The 21,614-nt window shown below is 39.3% G+C and overlaps 1 protein-coding gene and 1 long non-coding RNA gene across 3 annotated transcripts; both read right to left on the minus strand.

Moving 5' to 3' along the window:
- Positions 1-427: 427 nt before the first annotated feature.
- Positions 428-11,228, minus strand: cdc16 (cell division cycle 16 homolog (S. cerevisiae)). 2 transcript variants are annotated; one of them, XM_034213645.1, is made up of 19 exons: positions 10,968-11,228; positions 10,725-10,779; positions 9,330-9,427; positions 9,156-9,194; positions 8,919-9,059; positions 8,197-8,356; positions 7,968-8,062; positions 6,448-6,581; positions 5,899-5,978; positions 5,727-5,776; positions 5,572-5,645; positions 5,320-5,445; positions 4,344-4,496; positions 3,861-3,924; positions 3,684-3,745; positions 2,591-2,726; positions 1,799-1,889; positions 1,295-1,593; positions 428-778 (listed from the first exon to the last, which is right to left on the minus strand). In XM_034213645.1, the coding sequence occupies exons 1-18, from the start codon at positions 11,013-11,015 to the stop codon at positions 1,340-1,342; spliced, it is 1,860 nt and encodes a 619-aa protein (XP_034069536.1). In that variant the 5' UTR covers positions 11,016-11,228; the 3' UTR covers positions 428-778; positions 1,295-1,339. The 2 variants fall into 2 exon arrangements, with proteins under 2 accessions (XP_034069536.1, XP_034069535.1); XM_034213644.1 differs by having other exon boundaries at positions 428-1,593.
- Positions 11,229-13,717: 2,489 nt separating this feature from the next.
- LOC117544518 lies at positions 13,718-15,931 on the minus strand. The gene is made up of 3 exons (XR_004568702.1): positions 15,727-15,931; positions 15,467-15,566; positions 13,718-15,279 (listed from the first exon to the last, which is right to left on the minus strand). It is a non-coding gene; the product is annotated as an uncharacterized LOC117544518 (long non-coding RNA).
- Positions 15,932-21,614: the final 5,683 nt, after the last annotated feature.

The raw sequence follows: 21,614 nt of genomic DNA on the forward strand, positions 1-21,614 counted from the left end.
AAATCACTCAAAAGTCAATGCAAGTGGTGATCATCAAGTGTATATGTTCAGAGGCCTAGTGTGGAGGATAACATAAGGTATTGAGGCAATTGGATGAAAAACGCAATATTTATGATTCAAATAAAAGTCATTCGGTCACTTTTGACCCGAAACGCAAGAGAAGGGTTAAAGTCTTATCTTTATGTGTGATAATCGTCTACATATAATCTTAAATTTCAATCTAAATGAAATAAATAAAAACTAAAACAGTAAAATACATGTAAAGGAGTACATTGTTTCATTTAGAATCTCTAAGTAAAGTCAATGTAGAGTTGGCGGAATATTAATGTAAAGTAAGCCTGGAAGTATTTACAAAGTTCATAACCTATGGAAATATTAGCATTGTAAAAAGCTACATGTTCATTTCAACCAAATCAAGCACACCACATTTTTCTCATAACATTTTTTTAAATACAAAAATCTCTTACTTTAGAACAGCTTAAACGTAAAAAAAGAAAGAAAAAAAAGAATCAGCTATCAGATTATTTTTACGTTACCTCCTAGCATACCTGAATAAAAGCTGATTTATAATACACCACACAAGTAGAACTGGTTTTATCTTAATTTAATGTCCAAGAGTCACTGTAGGTCGTAGGACGTGCGGCTCCGGGGTCTGGCAGCGGGGCTTCACGCTGATCGGACCCGCAGAGAGCGAGCTGCCTGGGGGGGGGGGAATAGCCCCAGCACTCAGGGGTGGAAGAAAGGCTGACAGACCGCGCGTGGACACTTCGACAGGGAACTGAGGGACACCAACAAAGTTTAACAAAATATCTTTACAAATGGAAAAATGGGACGTTAATTTGTCAAAGTACATTTGGAGCAAACAGTCTTTCACCAAAAACTGCTTGTTTTCAGCTGGCTCTTTATTCAACTTGGAAATCCACAGGTTAAGCAACATGTAGGGTCCTGCCATAGGCAGTAATAAGTGACTTTTAGTCTTTTAGATTCGATGTGAGGAGTTTGGCTGCGTTTTCTCTTTTCAATCAAATGTTCCCAGTGTCTTCACTCAACCCCGTACCCAAGGCACATGTTAATCCCCCTTTAAAGTGCATCCTAGCAAATGCATTATGATCTACAGCAGGTGCTGTATAACAATTCAGCTACTTTTACTCATTCCCATTATGTTCACATAGGGATGTTCTATCCGTTTTTATCACCATATTATGCACAAGAGGGGGAATCCACAGGAAACCTTTGGTGAAGGACAGGCGCCAAAGTTTAAATTTGATAGTTGTCCTTGGGTTTGAATGTGTACCTATAACAACCTGTTGCTAAAAAAGCTCCTCCTGGCAGGGTGAGATCACGTGCTGGTGTCTGACAATGTTTCTAACATCACGTCGCTCTCGTACATGTCGCACTCGAGGGTTAAAGAGAGTTGCAGCGGTGTCTCCAGCATCATCTTGTCCTGATTTGACAGTGGCGTTTCCAAGGACATGCTACTGGGTCCTTCTGATCTCGGAGTAGCGAGGTTATCACCAGACTCCGACGTGTTCAGCATCTTCATCAGCGCTGGAAAGTTCAAGTTGCTTCGCACCTTGTCATTGATGTCTGTGCCTTCGTGGAAACAAATAACACATTGTTTTACAGACCTAACCTTTCTGCAGGTGTTTCAGAACAGATATTTGCATATTTTCAATGAACGAAGAATGTTGCATTAAAAACCCATGGGATAAGATGCTGAAAAATGTAACTTGGACTTAAATTAAAAATTTTCATAGATGAAAAACCGTCACTTTAAGGCAGTGTAGCTGTATCCTACCTAAATAGGCATCTGTGTCACCAATGTACATCTCAATACAGTGGCCGAGCATCGTCACAGAGAAAGTGTCGTCCCGTTTCAGTCCAAGTGCCTGCACAGAAAGAAACCAAAACACTTTAAGCATTTGGTACATAAATATAACTTTTTCTTCCAACTACAGTTACATTACTGACAGAGATATTTGCCCACCAACCAGTCATGTTGCAGTTTGGATGTCATGTCTTTCCAAAATGCCATCCCATTTTATTCCATCAGACATTTGTGTGCATTGTTAAAATGAGCACTTTCATTTTTCAGTTATGGCCACACACTTCTTTTATGAGGTCACGGTAGTCTTGACCACCATATCTAATTAGTCATTTATTTGACAATTATTCCAAATTGAAGAAATTCTTTCCAGATGTTCTTTATATATGGAGTATGAAAATGGGATGGATGGACAACCCAAAAACATCATAGAAACGACACAAAAATATGTCTCTATTATTTTCATTTAAACTTTGTAAAGTTGGAGTTTATTTAATCTGCACTTGCAATGTTTATTTCATTGATATTAAAGCTGATCTTGGGTTTGTTTGAGTTTACAAAAGAAAGCTCGCTATTCAACACATTGACCTTTAACGACACTCTACTATGCCTCCTTCATAAGTTATGTTTCTATGGCAACTCCTTCTTATATCAAACCTCAACTGACAACCATCCTCTATTTAGGCAGAGTGTTTTAAATACACATTGCTGAAGGTTTTAAGTGGGAAACAAAACCCTTAAAGACTGGAGAAAAAGGCACTTTACCGTATGAAAGTAGTCGATAGCGCTCTCGAAGTCTCCCATAAGGCTGTGCACGTATCCTATGGCAGAGTAGGTGGAGGCGTGCTGAGGGATTAACACCAGCGCCTGGCGGTGGTACTCCAGGGCCCGCTCGTACTTTCTACACAAACCGCACAATATACAGAATCCACATCAAGAGATTCAACAGAAAATCATGTTTGCGTACATATCACGAAATACATTTAACCAAATATTATATTTAAACTCCATCATTACGTTTTCCAGGAGAACATATAGTGAGGAAATGTCAACAGATACAGATAGATGATAAACAGGTTCTGTATGCCATCTAGAGACAAGAAATGTAATAGCATCAGCTATAAAAAAAAAATATTTGTACATTTCAACCTACAAACTACTGTAGTTATTATCATTTTGAAAAACATAATGAGAACTCTTCATCTGCTAAATCTAATAAAACAATGGTGGCCAAAGGAAGCAGCACAGCAATGATATATTTCTGTTTCTAAACATCTAGATTCTTTGAGTTGATATTTATCTTCAGTAATAACTGCAACACAACATTTTCACACAACACATGTGCAGCTGTGGTTAGCATATGACGAACGGAAATTGAATAACACCATGTATGTGGCACACCAACAACCTATAGAAGGCATTCCCTATGTGAGGATGAAACCCTCCTTATAAAACCTATCCCAACCTTTCAAAACAACCACTTGTGTGGCCCACATTCTGCAAGCCTCTTATATCTATTGAGTGGTGCCTATGCATCATTTATGAAAGGGTCTTTTCATGAATTTTAAATGAGGGTCCTACCTACGCTGAATGATTGCGATAGAACATATCTGAAAATAGTTTGTAGGAAGAAGGTAAAGGAGAATGAGATAAGCAGGGGAATGACTTTCTTTTAGAGAAATGCACACTCTGCAATCTTCTTTGACAATCCTTGAGATAAAAGGATCCTCCATACTAGTGCTATAGCGAATGTGCACACTCAAAGAACTTGAAATCCATAATTCCATTTACAAAAATTCAAACCTAAAAGTGTAAACACAGCATTTTGTCAAAAAATAAAAAAGGGCTCCATACTTACTTCAATTTCCGACACACATGACCCAAGTTGTTTAACAGAGGTTCCCATTTGTCCACAGTGACCTTAGATTTAAAGACAAATAGTAAAAGACGCAAACATTATTTTCTAACGTAGAACTGCAATGTTTTCAAGCCCTTGTAATTGATGTTTTTTTAATTTTAATAAATGAGCAGTTACCTCATTCCCTATGGCCTTGATCTTCTCCATTGCATCAAGAAACAACCTCTCTGCTGTCTTCCAGCTAAAAACAGATGTGAAAAACAGCCTTACAGCAGATCCCATCTTTTAAATAAATAAAAACAATCAATGTGTGTATAAATAATATCAGGAGCGTTATGAGGTATTTAAATGTGTGTATATCCTAGCTATAAAGTGTCAGTACCTTAAAAGGAAAATAATTACAAATATTTGAGATCTGATTCTACAAATATATCCGTCTTGGACATTTTTGCTTCCACCCCAATTTAATATAGGTGAATGGAATTTAGTTTGCAACCACATTTCAAAACCAGACAATTCAACCTAAGATGATATGCAAGTTTAGTGAGGTCATATGAAAAATGTTATACTAGTCCTATATGGCTCTTTCATTGCTGCCAATAATGCTACCTTTGTCAAACTGAAGGCCTACGTGTTATTGTTTGTGGCTGCATGACTCACTCTCCATTCTGAAAGGCAACCACTGCCACCTCGTGTATGACGAACGGGTCCTCAGGAGCGATACTGAGAGCCTGGCTGAAGAAACGCTCCGCCAGCTTGGAGTTGTTGGTCAGACCGTACTCCAGGCCGATGTAAAGCAAGGGTAGGTGACACCTGCATGAGAGAGAGCCGGACACATTAAACAAGACCAGATTCATTCCTTTTTTATTGTTTAGTGAAAGTAAATTGAGAAGTAGCAACAATTAGTTAAAGCTATATATTTCTAACGGCACATTTAGAACAGGTGAGCTGTTGCTGAGTGATGGGCTGCATCTAACACTGTTGGATGTTTTTAGTTTAAAAAAAAAAAAATCAGAATATCAGTTGTGGCAAGGGGAACTTAAAGGGGAGCTATCATATGTGTTCCCGGTGTGTCGTTGAACTCACGCAGCGTCAGAAATTAAAACCCTCTCTCTTTTCCTCCGTACCCAAATCTAGAAAAACGGGGGTACGGAGCTGATCCAGATTCGCATCCGATATGACGTAATATCGGAAATGTGGACCCACGGCCCTATCAGAACGTTGCTATCAGAAACAATGCCTGACTGTTTTGGACGTAATATGGTCGGTGTTTACATTAGCATCGCTAACACTCAGAGCTAACCTGTACTGGAGAGCATGTGTGTGAAGAAGCAGGAAATAAAAAAGGAACTCACCTTGTGGTATAACCGGCAAGAGAGAAAGCCTTTGAGCTCTATACTGTTTCAGAAATAATCCATGATATGGCGTTTCATCACAGCATTATTTAGTTTTGACAGTAGCTGCCGGGTTCTGATTGAGCTCAGACCTGCACTTTAATTGTCTGCTCTTCAACACAGACAAAAATAACTCAGATTTTTATCATATGCTTGACTCCATTGACGCTCATTTATGTGATATGGGCTTTCCTAGTATAAAAAAAAGAAAGAAATGTATTTATAAAGCCTAATGTGCTTACCCTTTCATCAGCTGTGCAGCAGTGAAGTAGGCGGCCATGGCTTGGTCATGCTCACTCTCCACTGCAAATGAATGGCCATAGGCGATCCATGCAGGACCATACGTCCTCTCCAGTGTGGTTGCTTTACTATAGGAGACATACCATACCCAATATATATATATATATATATATATATATAACTGCACTTCAACAAACAGCCTGCAATGCTGTCTCAAACAGGAATTACTTCCTTTTCAGTGTTTTAATGCATACCTGAGGTACCGGCGAGCATGTTCGTTTTTATGGCCGACCATGAGATAGTAGCACCCGACAGCAAACCAGGATACCTAATGAGGATTTGGTTATTAAATACTGGAAATGATATCACAAGGAAAATAGATGTGTGGTGATGTGGCTGCAACACTTACTGGGTTGTTGGGATACAAGTCTACAAGTTTGTGTGAGAGGTAAAACAACTCTGCGGGAAAGAAAACGTAAAAAAGCTTGAAACTGATCAATTAACTATTATACTGCCAGATGGTGCAATAACTAAACTAAAAATTCTTTATGCAAGAAGCAACGAGAGATATATATTTTTACCATTTGATTTTCCAAGCTCCACAAGAGTTCCTATGTGGACTGGTAAACAATTGGCATGGAACGGGTCTTTAACCATCACCCTGAAATACAAAAAGAGAGCTGCATGATGGGATTGTTAACCTTATTGTATTTCACAATGTTGTAGTGCGCACAAAGGGCATCATTTATAACCCATTTTGGTTTGACTGTTAAAATACAACTCTTTACAAAGATGCTCATTAAATTAGGCTGCACACTGTAGAGCTGTGAATTACTCTCATTGTGTGACTTACAATATTTGATGTTATATTGAATGGGTAGGCCCCACATTTTCACAGGAACTTACTATGGATCGCTACATTACATTGCATTTAGCTAACGTTTTATCCAAAGCGATGTATAACAAGTGAAAGGGGAGACAGAGTAAATGGCCTGATTCAAACCTGGGTCTTGGAACTAAGTCCCTATACATGGGCCGCTGTACTACTAGGTGAGCTATGCGTCGGCTACATTATTTTCAGTCAACATGCAAAGATCAGCAACAAACAGAGTAAACCTGAAGACACTTACGTTGATGTGAGTTTGTAGCACATCTTGAAATCACAGTTATAATAATGCCTCTCAGCAAGAGACACCACTACATCCAAGTTGTCCTGGAGACCATTGACCATCTCTGGCACCACCAGATCACTGGGCTTGTTATACTGCAATGGGAAGAAGGAGACCAGGTGTGTTTAATTATGCATGTGTGTGCAAGGTGTGTGCAGGGTCTAGATCTGAGGACGTGGAAAAGGAAATAAAGCAAGGTCAAGAATGAGATGAATGGAAGGGGGTAGGACGAATGCATTGCAATGAACATTAATGTGTTTTCGTAAAAAATAAGAAAAAGATATATCTGCCTTTTGCTATAATTAATTAATCATCACAGGTGATATATAATAATTAGGGCCGGGACTTTAACGCGTTAATTAAGATTAATTAATTACACAAAAATTAACGCATTTTAATCGCACTTATTTTTGCACCGCGGAACGTTTCTCACTGGATGAGTTTCAGGCGTACCGATTATACTGGAGCACCAACTAACGTTCATGACTTCAGACAACAACAAACCACAGTGAACAACAGTGGGAAATGTTGTTTTAAAAAACGGACGGATGGAAGCGTTGATAAGAGCACGGTTGTGTGCAAATTATGCAAAAGGGAATTCGCATATCACCGCAGCACATCAAGCCTCAAGTATCACCTCAATGCAAAACATATAGCAGCTAGCGTGGAAGCTAGCGTGGACGTTAGCCTCTTTTATCGCGTTCACACCAAAAAGAGCCGGTACTAAAATTAGTTCATGAGAACCTTTTTACCCCCACGAAAGTCCCTGCTAGAGAGCAGAGAGCTGCTAGAGAGCAGGGACTTTCGTGCGGCTCTCTTGTGAGAAAAGAGCTATATTTCTGATTGGCTGGGCGGATTGCAAACCACGCCCCGTAAAACTCCCAAAAAGTTTTGTGAAGCCGCCATTTTATTATCCTCGCATTAGCATTGTTAGCATTAGCATTAGCCCAGCGCAGAAACGCAGAGAGACTAACTTATGGCAACACAAAATAAAACATGGGAGCGGTGGAGATGAGGAGGTGTCGGCGTTCTGGCGATTTACTCGGAAGGCTTCAGTAGAAGCTGCTGGGACTCCCAGCAGCTTCTACTGAAGCCTTCCCCAACTCCGGGGACTTCCGGCCGGGGACTTTGGGCGGCAGTATACGCCGTGAAGTGGTTTGCGGCCTGCCAGTAAACCCAAAGCAGAAGAAGAAGAAGTGACGTCGGCGGCTTCATTTGCCTAATCCACCCCCAGGTTCAAAGAGTTCTCATGAACCTTTGTGGGAAAAGTACTGCGGTGTGAATGCGCCTAATGGTATACTAAAATCCATGTGAAAAAAAATTGCTTCTCACTGTTCTCAGGTCAAATATTTATATGTGATTAAAAATGCGATTAATTTCGATTAATTAATTACAAAGCCTCTAATTAATTAGATTAATTTTTTTAATCGAGTCCCGGCCCTAATAATAATATACAAAAAACTGAATGCAGAGCCCCCTACCTTCTTTAACTTATTCTCAAATAGGAAGTGTAACAGCTCCTCCTCTTCCTCAGTGCATTGTTGACTCAGAGGAAGTGAGTCAAGGAAGTCTTTCTCTATTGAAAAACATTGAAAAACAACACATTTCTCATATACCGTCATTTTCCAAGTTATTGCAATGATAACAAATGGCACATATTGGTAGAACTTGAATATGTTTGTGCACATGCTGGCCACAGATCTGCCTCACCTTCCTGAGCGGTCAACATGTGGTGGGACGTTAAAAGGTCAAAGGCTTCAAAGCAGTACACATCCAGTTTCAAGGCCTCTTTGTAGCTGGAGGTGGCCAGTGGTCTGTTGTCCATGGCATCATAGATTTTACCCCGCAGGAGGCTGATGGAGCTGCTGATCTGAAATATTACAGAGGAAAAACATGGATAACAAAGAGTCTTTTGTAAATGTATATAAAATAACTCATAGCTCTATAGTTTTAAAGCTCCAACAACTCCATAGCATTACCAAGCCTGGGATGAGGCAGTGATTCTCATTTAATGACATGGAGGGTATATCTTGCCAACATTATGTCACATAACTTGCATGCTAAAAATGACATGTGCTGCACTTCAGTGTAGTTATAATGATTTCACATGCCCTCATAAAACAAATCTGATGTTGAACTAAAAAAGCAATTATATCACAAGTGGCTATTATATCACCAGCTGTGGGTGGAGTGTTTGTGGAATAAACATGGCTATAGTGTCTACCCAGTCAAACAAATGAACTGACAGAGTATAGCTACATAAATGCACTAACTAAGAAAAAGACGAGAGGTGATGAAAAGAACAATTCTGAGGATTAAGATTCGATCCTGCAACACTGACAAAGAAAACCCAAGTCCAAAATGTATAATTGAACTGCAGACATCCAGACTGCACTCAATACATGTTTTGTTCAGTGGCAGGTGAGACTTACAGAGGCAGGGGACATGTCCCAGTCCTTGGCTGACTCTGGTGTCCCGCTGTCCTCTTTCACGCTCCTGTCCAGCAGCCTCTTACTAGCCAGCTCCTCTGCGTCCAGGATATCCAAGGCCTGCTGGAACTCTTTGGCAGCATACTAGACAAAACAGTCAGATACTATGAAGCATGGAGAATACCTAGGCTTCTCTGAGTTGTATAATGCAATGTAAATAACTATTTTACAGGTACTTACATGGCATCTAGCAGCAAGATACTGACAAGCTCCGTACAGCTGTTTAAGAGAAGACACATGTTGTTTCAGACAAGGGACTGAAGTGGGTACAATCCTCCATATGTTGATTTGTGTATTTAATATTAAACGTATCACTCACTCATTGAGAAAGAACACACACATAACCCACATTACCTTGTCAAGTTTTCGAGATCGGAGGGCATGGGAGGCTCTGTGGTACTGTGAGGTCAAGTAAAGGCACTGAGCTAGCCAGTAGATATCCTGGGGATCCTCTGGAGGAGGTACAAAGAGGCAGGGTATTATTTCATTTTTATTTGTCATGGTACGCAAAACCAAATGTACAATAATTGCCACAAAACATGACTCTACCATTGAGCGAAAAGGAGCAGGGAGAAGAATAAAATCTTATGTGACCTGCCCCTTTCTAAAAAAAACAAATACAAATAGATGGTCTGCCCTTCATAATAATAATAATTTTTATTTATTTCTCACAGCCAAACATAACAGTATCTTAGGATACTAAGAGAAACACACAAACAAAATACTTATTTCCCACTTGACGGTTAACGGAAAGAATAAAAAACAACACCAAAACATCACATGTATAAGGAAAAGAAAAGTGCAACACCCTCATCTGAGTCCTACTGGAGAAGAAGGTGGAAAGCGACGCATGATGATAATAATAATAATAACAATAACAACAATGGCAATTACATTTCTGATAGTATAGTCATCCCTGACACCAAAACATCAGAGACATTGTCAAACTAGCTTGTGACAATGAAAGCAAAACAGTAATGATTTCTCTATAAACCGCTAGTCTTATTAACAGTGGTGTACAGTAACTAAGTACATTTACTCAAGTACACTACTTAAGTACAATTTTGAGATACTTGTTCTTTACTTGAGGATTTAAACGTTTTGCTACTTCGTATTTCTGCCCCATTATAATCAAGAGGTAAATCGTGTACTTTTAAACCCACTACATTTTTTGTATAACTTTAGTTACTTTGCAGATTGGGATTAATTATGTTTATATATTCAACACTTAATAAGACTTTAATCACACAGAGTAAATCCACAAGTTACCCTGCAAAGTAATTAAAACTAGCTTTAATAAACACCTTAATGCATGAATAAATGGAATTAAAACATAAAATATATATTATTAGAAAATGGGTCAATCTGCATAATGTTCGCTATTACTTTCGGAATTTAAGTATATTTTGATTCTAATACTTTTGTACATGAGTAACATTTGCAATACAAGACTTTTAACATAGTACTACTACACAATGCTACTTCTACTCAAGTAGTAGTACTCGAGTACTTCTTCCACCTCTGCTTCATCACTGACAGGATACACCAAAAATCATCACAGCCGTTGACAAGCTACTGTATTATCTGCCATTAATATACAGTCTATTTACCGCTCGTTACAATGACAGGAAAACAGGAATAATGTCTTTATAAACCGCTAGTCTTATTAGCATTGTAACTTTAGCGACAAATCGGTAGGTTAAGTCTGCTATGCTTGCTAGTCACACAGCAATAACTGCACTTACTTACCGTGAGACAGGGACGCTATCTTGTCGGCCCAAAACAGAGCACTTTGATACTGTTGCTGTAAACAAACAGACAACAAAAAAGGCAAGAGTTACTCAAATATATGTTGATGTGTTTAGCCGGGTGATAGCTAAAGTTAGCCAGGCAGTCCAGCTATGAATGTTCGTTCCTATTGACGCCAGGTTTGCTCTCAAGCTAGCATTTAGCTAGCAACACAGAAAGTCAGAAATACATGATAATTCTTACCTGATCAATGTACGCCCGAACTCGCTTTCGGAGTCTGTCGAGATTCATTTTTGTTTTTCCTTTTTATTGCTCTGACTTTTAAAAGTGTGTCATTCTAAGAGAGAAGAACGCAGTGTACAAAACTATGAACAAAACAGTTCGTACTAGCTTGCTAGCTGCGTAAAATCAAATAATCAAATCCGCGGCTTCTTTCTGCAAAACGTGTCCCGCAAAATGGTGCCGTGAGGAAACTCATACTGGATAGACAGTTCCACTCTTTCACACTTAAGAGTGGCGAAGTGACGCCCATCAACTTCCGGTCCATGGGACCTTATTTCGGAAAAATTATGTATTGAAGTCAATGGAGAGAGAACACTTATCTTTCGATCCCGTTTAAATTGTGCTACGAATTACACATATGATGTTTGTCAATCTTAAAAAATAATTTCCATGTCAAAACATGCACAGTTTGTCGTAAAACTGCTGAAATATAAGACTATGAAAAATACGCAACTAGAAAGACTACAAAACCCAGAGTCGCGTAAGTGACAATTGTTTTCCTCCGCTAAATATAAGAGATAGCTAAGATAAGATAACTTTAACAAGATACATGTGTGCTTAGTACCAGGCTGTAATCATACCAGCAATGGGTCTTGCTCGTTCTTTCGCTTCTCGTCTGATGAAAGGACCAGGAGTGGCTGGCTGGATCAAGTTAGTTATCTAGCTAGTAGCAAGCACGTTAGTTAGCATTACAGTCTTAGCCTTGTCATTTGTATTAGCGTTAACATGAAGTAACATCAAGTAACCCAAAATGTTAAACAGTACGAGTAGTAGTCATATTTCGTGAACCCTTTGAAGAGTACTGTCACACCGGTGTGATCATTCTATAATACACCATTTAAGCCCGGGGGATAAATGCGAACGCTAACGCTACATTAGCATCGGCGATCTTTTGTTCTTCATGCTATCTGCACAAGTGGTTGACATTAAAAAGATCAGGCAGTTCAGAGAGAATCAAAGGAAGGCAGGCAGCTTTGCATGACATTCTTCTGGACGTGTTTCATTGTGTTGATAGTGAGGATCATAGATATATAAATTAGGGCTGTCAAACGATTAACATTTTTAATCAGATTAATCACAGTTTAAAAATTAATTAATCATGATTAATCACCATTCGAACTATGTCCAAAATATGCCTTTTCTTTATGTATATTGTTGTGGGAATGGAAAGATAAATGAAAGAAGGCGGATATTGTGGTGACACGTTATTGGACATAATTCACCTTGCTTATTGTGTTGCCACACGGACCCTTTAGTGGGGAACACCTGTAGCTTTAGCTGCCATTCCTGCTAGCTCATCAGGCAGAGCAGTGCATGTGTTAACCTCTCTGAAAGTAATGGATAATAAAGATTGGAACTCCATTCTTAATACACCGCCTCCGACTCTCTTTTCACGGCACTACAATATATCCATTTAACATACAGTATGTATGTTTATTATAAAAACAATTCTGTGTGTTAAAATGAAAGACAGCCCACACACACCTATCAATCATCAAACCGTGGGGTCTTAATTCATTACGTGTTGATTTATATCAACGGGGGAGTACTTCAGGAAAGTCGGGGGGGCTAGTGGAGTACTTCGTGACCACAGAGTGTGAACGTTGTGATCAGCTGTTTTAGCGCAGTTCTCCAGCGAAGGGGGGGAGTCTCCCTCCGCAGCCGGTTGGCGTAGTTTTGGCACAATTCCGTTGTACAGACCGACGTTAACAGCAGCCTGTCTGTGCACACGGAGACCGACTCTGTCGTCCGGTGATCTAACCGCCTTCTGGAAAAGCTTCACAAGTACGTCGGTATGCAAATGCGCTTTGTGACACAAGTGACGGTACGCATTTCAGATTACGCACATAACCTACCAGTTACGTGCACCCCTGTACTACAGCAACATTATTCTCCGTCGGGACTTCCTGCAACAACACTACGCCGTTATCTTGATTCTGATTGGCCAGAAGACATTATCAAAGATGTTCTATTGAGAAGACGATCACTACGTGACAAAAGTTTTCAAAACCGTTTCTGGTCTTCGGTATTTCCAGACAAGTGGCTACTGAAATCAATCTTACTAACTGCTGTCTGTGCAATTTACTCCGCGCGAATTGGCGGACTTTATTTTGCTTACTTTAACATAATTTTTCATGGTGGGGCTAAGCCATTTCTTGGTATGGGTGTTGCCTACCCCAGCCATACCCTGGCGCTGCCACTGGTGGGATGTATGGGGCGGGCCATTCTGCACATGCGTTAAATATTTTAACGCAATTAATTCAAAAATTAATTACCGCCGTTAACGCGATAATTTTGACAGCATTAATATACATATATATATCTATGGTGAGGATTGTCAAAATGTTGACAAGAAAGTAGTGACGGCCATCTTTGTGACGTGTGTTGTTGTGAGAGTCTGCGAGACCAGAGATGTAGTTCATTAAGCGTTTCACACAAACAAATTACTTCACTTTTTTTTTTTTTGACTTGCAAAATTATCTTTTAAATTGACAAACATCATATGTGTAATTTGTGGCACAATTCAAACGGGATTGAAAGATAATATTTCTCTCTCCATTGACTTCAATACATAATTTTTCCGAAATAAGGTCCCATGGAGCTCCCCCGGAAGGGGAGGGACTTCGCCACTCTATATACAGCTATGTTTAAATGTAAAATAACTGTACGAACACAACAAATGTATACCATTTATTTATTACGTATTTGATTTGTTTTCATTAAAGAAACACATAACACAGACATTATTTTTGTGAAAATTGCACTCACCACACTCTACCAAAGTGTTACTGATCAATTTAAGAATGTCATACAGTTTCTAGGTCCAGTTTCTCTGTAGATAAGACTATAAGACTTTTTATTAGTAATTCGCAGGTTAACACAGGGTCAATAGTACATTCAAATGTATTGGACCATATAACGGTTCAGCTCGGAAGTAAAAATTAGTGTTCGCAATAAGAGCCCAAGACATACTGTAGGCCTATTAAGATAGAATAAAATACATTGACAATAAGATGGGATAACCTACATATCATAGCCTACTATTTCAAGTGGAATTAACAGAGAATAATGAATGTACAGAAAAACACGAGTTTGTAGAAGAAGGCATTTTATTCCTCTGCAGGACTTGAAGTCTCCTGCTGGAGTGTTTTAGGTGTTTGAAGAGTGCTGGGCATTTCAGATCCATCGGCAGACAGAATTTTAGCAGTGTGAGGGAATGTATCTGTTTTAATTTGAATGGTGTCAGAGGAACCAGGTTTCTCAGCTGTATCTGGTGGATTCCTTTGGTGGATTTGGCTCAGGGTCATTCTTCTTTCTATGGTTTCTTTTCTCTTTTCCTTAGATTCTGCTTTGCCCTTGGCCTTTTTGCTTGAAGGGCTGTTTGTCGAATCATCCGCGCTGATCTTTTGTTCTTTATTACAATCAGTGCGCTTCTCTTGTCCCTGGTAGTTGGCACATAAAATACAATTCTAATGCTGTACAAAAAGATCATATGATTACGTTTAAGAGGAGCAGTGCAGAACTGACAGACTGTGCTTGATAGATGAACGTAAGTTGGATCTAACCTTTTGATTTGTCCTTCCCTGTGGGTAACGTGCTATGCTATCCATCACCTTGAGAGTTTTGAGGCAGTCGTCATGCCAGCTCCTCACATTATAGTGTGACTTGCATTGACTCAGATGGAGAAGTATCATTTGATTCTCCTTGGTAATGCGGAGCAACTCCAGCTGTCGCTTCTCCTTGCCAAGGCTACAATGTAGAGTGAACATATGCTTTACAACTGGGGTTTTGGTTTCACACAGAGGCCACCTTATATCTTGGCAATACAACTTGTTGCCTGACTTCATTATGTATTTTTACACCGATAGCTCTTTCCCAACCTTAACTTGCCTTTTTTGCTCATAATAATTCCTGTTGTCAACTCTTCCAGTTGTCAAGATGTGTGAAATTGTTTCCTCAAGCATATTGTTTTCCCTCTTCATTGTCCTTTCTTCTTTAAACTTAGAGATATTATATATGATTGTTAAAATAAAAACATTTATTTTCTAAATTGAGGTTAAAACATCAGAATATCTACTGGGCTATTAATATCTTATAGTTTCATCATTGGATGATTTAAGCACAAACACATTTGTTCTGAGCCTATGGACATCATGTGAGTTGAGTTTAAAACATGTGGAAAAACAGCAACCTTTTTGGTCTTCAGTTTGTTGACAAGGTGACGATAGGTCTCTTGTGGAGTTGTGTTTATTGTTGGTTTGGCTGACCTCACCTTGGGAGAAAAAAAACAATTACATTTTGTAGAAACACCTCGTTTAAAGCACTGAATTATTCCAAAGAAGAGTTGGCTAATTGGGTTTGAGACTGGAATAAAAGTTTGAGGTGAAACGTTCAAAATATGGGATTTCAAGTCATAGCCAGGTATTTAGTCACTTAAAAAAACAAATATTTGTCCTAACCTTTCCCCTGTGTAATTCATATGAAGCCTTGTCCCATTTCTACTGCAGATGTTTGTTTCTAGTGCGCAGGGGTTGGTAAGCCAGATGCTTAATTGTGTGCCTGTCAAGAAAAAACATAAACAAAAGAGCAATAATACATGCTCCCAAACTCAAAAAAAAAACACACACATTTTACAGATGTATAGTTTTGATTAGCATTATGGTCCAGAGTTAATCACATAAAAGTGAGCAGTAAGCTACATAGCCCTCGGGCCTCTCACCTGACAGTCATGGCTGCCCTAGTGTCTCAATCACAACTCTTCGTCTGCGTGTTCATGCTCTGAAGCGTCCAGGGGCCTATAATACGAAGCTGGTTCAACCTAACCTGGATATGTTTGAGTTAGCCGGTTGGCCTAATCCAAAACATACGCGCTGTTGCTAAACTGTACTACGACGCTGGTTATCAAGTGGATCGCTCAAGCCAGCCGTTTCCTATCTAGTTAGGTGCGCGTTCACATAAAAGGGGTGGTATATGGAGCATTCGACCAATCACAAACATGGACAAGCGTACTGACAGCGCAGCGTCATACTTCCTGAATGAAAAGTGAACTTTAATACTAAAAATAACCCAAAAATGAAGAAGTTAAACTTTAAACATCCATGACTTAAACACTTTATCCAGGATCAAAGCCACAGAGCTGCACCTGCAAGGTGAATACAGCTGGCAAAAGAAAAAGTGTTTGAATGCGTACATTAACAGGTTTATGATATCACTGCCCCGTCTAAAACACGATTTGACTTTAATTACATTTGTCTCGAGTGTTTCGTCAACTTAATGTGTTGCTTAAAATAATACTTCTGCATACAGTAGGCCTATGTGACACTGTGAGTGTTGCACGGCCAGATACGGCTCAGCTGACTCAGATAAGAAAATATATGATACATTATGAAGTGATATGCCGCGGACTGTACTTAATGTTACTCTGATCCGGTTACTTATGTTGTGGTAGATATGTGGTAAGTGTTCTTAACGCTAATGTTATAATAGTCAGATTGCTCTGAAGATGGGAGGTGATATTCTATTAATGTTCACGTTCACACAGTCGGTGATTTTTGCCGGCCGTCTTTCCTGCGACGGCAGCTTTTCTGTATTTCCTTTCTCCTGTAATATGACTTGATCGCTTTAAACTCCGCACACTGAGCTCTGATTGGTCAGCAGGCAGTGCTTTCACTGAGTTGAGCTCTTAGCCTGCAACCTAACCTGGTCCCGACCAGGTAAGCCGCTAAGCATAAGTTACCATGGAGATCTAGCCTGCTAAAAAGAGAACCAGCTTCGTAGGACCGGAAAGCCGGAGTTTTCCCTGAATTTATCCGGCTAAGCGAAAATCCTGCTTCGTAGTATACCCCCCAGGTCGACTGGAGCTCAGACACTGCAGTCTGTTTTCTGCCAGTCATACATGGTTGCCATGACAGCAGCTGGGAGAGAGCGGAGATGAATGGTTTCAAACGATGCTTAGCAAGTTCCACACAGAGAAACGCACACAGGCATAGAGATAGGCTAATTAGTGAGGAGGCTGTGCAGAGAGTGACTGTAAAACGAGCTGTAGTTGAAAGCTGAACATGAGCTGGCATACAAACTGAATTTTCTAAATGTGTTCATACTATTTTAGACTGCTCATGCCTGCAATGAGAATACAAAAAAATGTGACACCAGTTTTTGAGCACTGGTCATACTTCTATTGGAGACAGAGTTCACTGGATCTGTTGACCACATTTATCATGAACATGAAATGAACAACTGAAATGTAGAAGTATAACATTTAATGAAAATGCATGACCTGATTGAATGAATGCGGTGAGGGGCATAGGCTACTGTATTTTGCATCTAGCTGCATTAAGGCAACGACAGCCTTGGTGACAGTTACTGGGAAACATAACCAAACACACAACAATTAATACACAAAGACACCCACAGAAAAGCAGCTGGCATGCAGGGCAGGTTTATGTCTGATCATAGCAAGGGAACTTTAGTTTTTTTTACAGTCAGACAACTATAATACATATACAAAACAACAGCAAATCTACACATAGCACTGCACGCTATAACGTGGTATACTGTCTTGTCATGTTTTAATGTTGAATATCCAATATTTTTTCAGAATAGTACATCACAAGAGAGCATATCACCAAATATTTTTGAATGAATCTCATTGAGGTGACTTCATGAATGAACAAATATATTACAACATTGCCCCCTACTGGCTTTGAAGATGATTCTTGAGCTAACAACTGTTAATAATTCAAATGCTATGCCAGACAACTAAAGCTCTTATGAAACTGTAATAGATCATTATGTCACCCTTTTCATGCGCCAACTGAATTCAATGTAAACAGGATTCTGTGTACTGGCAAAATGAACTCTATATTTATATATAGTAAGTAAGAATATGCTGGCAAATGATTGAACACCTATTCTTTAACGAGTATATCAAAGAATATGAGTTGTTGTAAAGCTGCCATGGCGAAGGGTTTCTTCATGTCTGACGGATGTCTTCACAAGCCAATTAATTGTTCCCACGCGGTCACATCTCAGTGCATAGGAAGAGCCCTCATGAATGAATTATAGGCAGTAAAATGCTTCCAGTCCAATTTATGACTTTGTTGTATTAGAAGACACGTGTTGATGGGACATATGGGAGATACAAGGGAATTAAAATAGGGACTGGGACTCAATATCCCACATGCTTTCCTTCTTTCCTTTTTCTATTTCCAAAATATAAAAATGCCTTGTCAATGTATGTAGCCTCAAGTGGAGAAACGGCTAAATTCACATCCACTATAATGATTGAGGCGTGCTTCTATAATGTAACTTCTTTCATATTTGTGCCTACAAAACTACTTTCCATGTTTACTTTCTTTTCCACAATGACTCACAGTTGATGTCTTGTGATTGGGATTTGTTTGTGATCAAGAGAAATGAATCTTTCCTATTAAAAGTGAATTTAAATCTCTATGAGTTTACCCAAATGTATCACAATTATAAAACGCAAAATGATTGACTGCTTAAGCAATTAACCCTTTTCAAGTAGAAGCAGCTCGTTCAGCAGTTACAGTCTATGTTTATAGGCCTGCAGCCACTAAGCATGTCTGGACTATGAGGTACTCTTCGTGGAAAGGTTCAAGCTATGTCAAGTAACATATGTTTTTGTGTGTGAAAAGCCAAGTTAATACCACAAATTCAAGACCTAATGTGTTCCTGTGACGGCAGACATAATTTGACCCTTTATAATCACAGCATGATGTTGCCACCATCAACTTTCAGGTTGAGTAAAGAGTGGTATATTTCTGTTTCCACCATACATCAGATTTTAATATATCACTAAAGATACATTTTTGTCTTATACCCACATGCATTCTGGCAATCACTAGCACAAACTCCATCCATTAACTCTACATGCTTAAGCTTGCAGGGTGCTGGAGTCTATCCCAGCACACACTGTGCAAGAGTGCAACCATTTATAATACCATTCATAGCTTTTGGAAAAACATAGTCTCTACTGTGCTTCACATAATGTTGTGTCCCGTCAATTATGTTAAGTTTTGTCATGTTAGTTTAGTTTATGTTCCACTTCCTGTTTTATTTTGTACTCACCTTGTCTCATTCCAGGTGCCTTTACTTCCTGCTCTGGTTCCTTTTCTCGCCATCATCAGTGTCTGCCCCGCCCCTGATTGTTTCCACCTGTGCCCACTTACCTCATGTATATATTGTCCTGTCTCCCCTTGTTAGTTGTCGGTTCGTCTTGTTCATTGCTCCAAGAAGTAAGATCTAAGCCATTGTTTAATGAAAGTCAGTGTTTTGCCTTTTACCCTCCACGAGAGCGCTTTACGTTTGTCAGTTTGTTCATTCCTCTAAAAGAGTGATTTTGTTTTTTGCAAGTAAAGACTATTTTTTCTTCAAAACCTTTTTGTCTCTGGGTCGTTCATTTGAGTCCTCCAAGCTATTGAGTCAAGGTTCCTAACACATAACATGTATGCCTTTGCTCTGTAGAAACAGGTGCACCCAGAGGAAAACCATACAAGCGAAGAGAGAACATGCAAAGACATAAAAGCACAACATAATTTGTTTTACTACCCACACAAACACTTTGAGCATAGGCAGCTCTCAGCAGATTTACAGCTGTTGACATTAAAATCATTAAATAAGCAAAAGCACTTGATTACTCACACGTCATATCGATTCAACTTACAATATCACCTCTAAAATCAACCGGTTTCAGCATGGATTCTTCACAGGTGCTATTTTAAAGGGGGGAGAGGCTCATCAAGTTTTTTTTTTTTTTATCCCTGATTAAAGTTAGTTTTTTAATGATCACTGTGAAACAAAACTGAGTTATATCCATTGTCATTGAATGTGGTAACATACAAAATAAACATCTACAAAATATAAATACTTTTTGTAGGCTTTGTGCGTATCATGTTCAATTAAGATGGGAGATAATGATGCTTTCAAGATGACAAAGCTTGTTTTCTTGTCCTGAATGGCTGGGGATGCTTCTAGTTCCAGGTAAGTCTCAATGGTGCACTAGTGGATCTTCCATTGCACCATCGTGGGAATAAGACGGTCTCTTTGGGATGGGAGAGGCACAGGAAGTCCTGATACAAATAACAAAAACGTGTTTTTTGTTTTTAAGATGAAGATAGTTTAATCCTTAATAATATAAGCCTAGATGGACAAATGTATGTATGTGGAAAATAAAAACATTTGCAAATGGTGACCATGGTGTATTTCCTTTGTCTTTATCCGATGGATATTCAAATCCATTACCATTACTATTTGATTATGTTATTTAATAGAGTTAGGCTTTTTGGCCAGAACGTCAGTGAGATCAGCAGGAGAGTTGGTACCTGTTCTTTTTAAAAAAAAATCTGTGTGATGGAAAGTGACTACGGTAACAGGTCCCAGGAGAAGATACTGTTGAGGTGACTGTATCACGCTGGCTCTAAGCCTCATTGTTAGGGTTACTGAACAGCTATGCGATGGAGGAGTTTCATAACTAAGCCTTATAAAATCACAAAAGAATATTGGTTTGTTGGAACAACCAAGCCTTCATTTTTTTTCCATGTGTACCCCTCACACCTCAGTTGGTCAAAATGTATCACTTCATTAACGTGGTGCGCTATGAATGGGGAACCTTTGCCAACAGAAGCTCTCTCCTCAATCCTTTAAAGCTCTCTTCTCCATGGTGATCATCTATCAGATTGGTGTTGTTGAAGCATAACAAACCCTGTCTTGACCTTTTTAAAAATAGAAACAGACATTAGAGACATCTCGGGGCGCACTACTTACTTCTTTCAGAGTTGGCCCTGTTCTACCTTTATCTCGTGTGATAGGGCACGCTGTACATCATTTTTTAATGGCATCAAAAAATGCAAAAAACACTTTGTGACATTTCATGTTTGACTTATGCACAGGAGTGTTATCTTTGCTCCATGACCTGCTCCCTGATTTGTGTGAAAACCTAAACCAGAATTATACAGTTCCCCTGGTTAACAGTCAGAAAACTTCAACCCTAACCATATCTGAAAACCCTTCACACTTAATTTATAGTTAGCAGTTTTAAAGTCACCACAATTTTCAACTAATGGATGGTAGAATAGGTAACGACTCGAAGGCACGATACTCTCAGCCCTGCTGCTCCATTACTGAGCTAAAGAAGAGTAGATGCCATGACTCTGAAATAGGCTTTATTCCTCTAAAAATGGCTCTTCTGAAGACCGTTTGTAGCAGTTGCACTTCCTTCTGAATGCAGGAAGTTTGCCCCATTTTAATACTCAACCCCATACAGGCCTATATCCCGGATAGATATGTGCTATGAAAGGGTATAAATAATGAAAGAAGCAGCCTTTCCAAGTTAAAAAAAAGTGCTGTTGCATAACAGTGGAAAAAGTTTTGAGGATGATAAATTAATGGGAGTGAGGCCGAGTAGTAACATGCTGGACTAGTCGGCTGCAGTGAGCTAACACAAAAACAGATTTATGTTCAGTGTAAATGTAACCTCGGATTTGTTCAACTATAAATGTTCTCCTGTTACCCCCGGCAACTTCACCTCCTCGAACATCTCAGTGTCTTGGTTACTGGCAAGGTCCCTCTTCCTTGTAACTCGGTTTA

Source organism: Gymnodraco acuticeps, unplaced genomic scaffold (genome assembly GCF_902827175.1).
Source record: "Gymnodraco acuticeps unplaced genomic scaffold, fGymAcu1.1, whole genome shotgun sequence".
Classification (NCBI taxonomy): Eukaryota; Metazoa; Chordata; class Actinopteri; order Perciformes; family Bathydraconidae; genus Gymnodraco; species Gymnodraco acuticeps.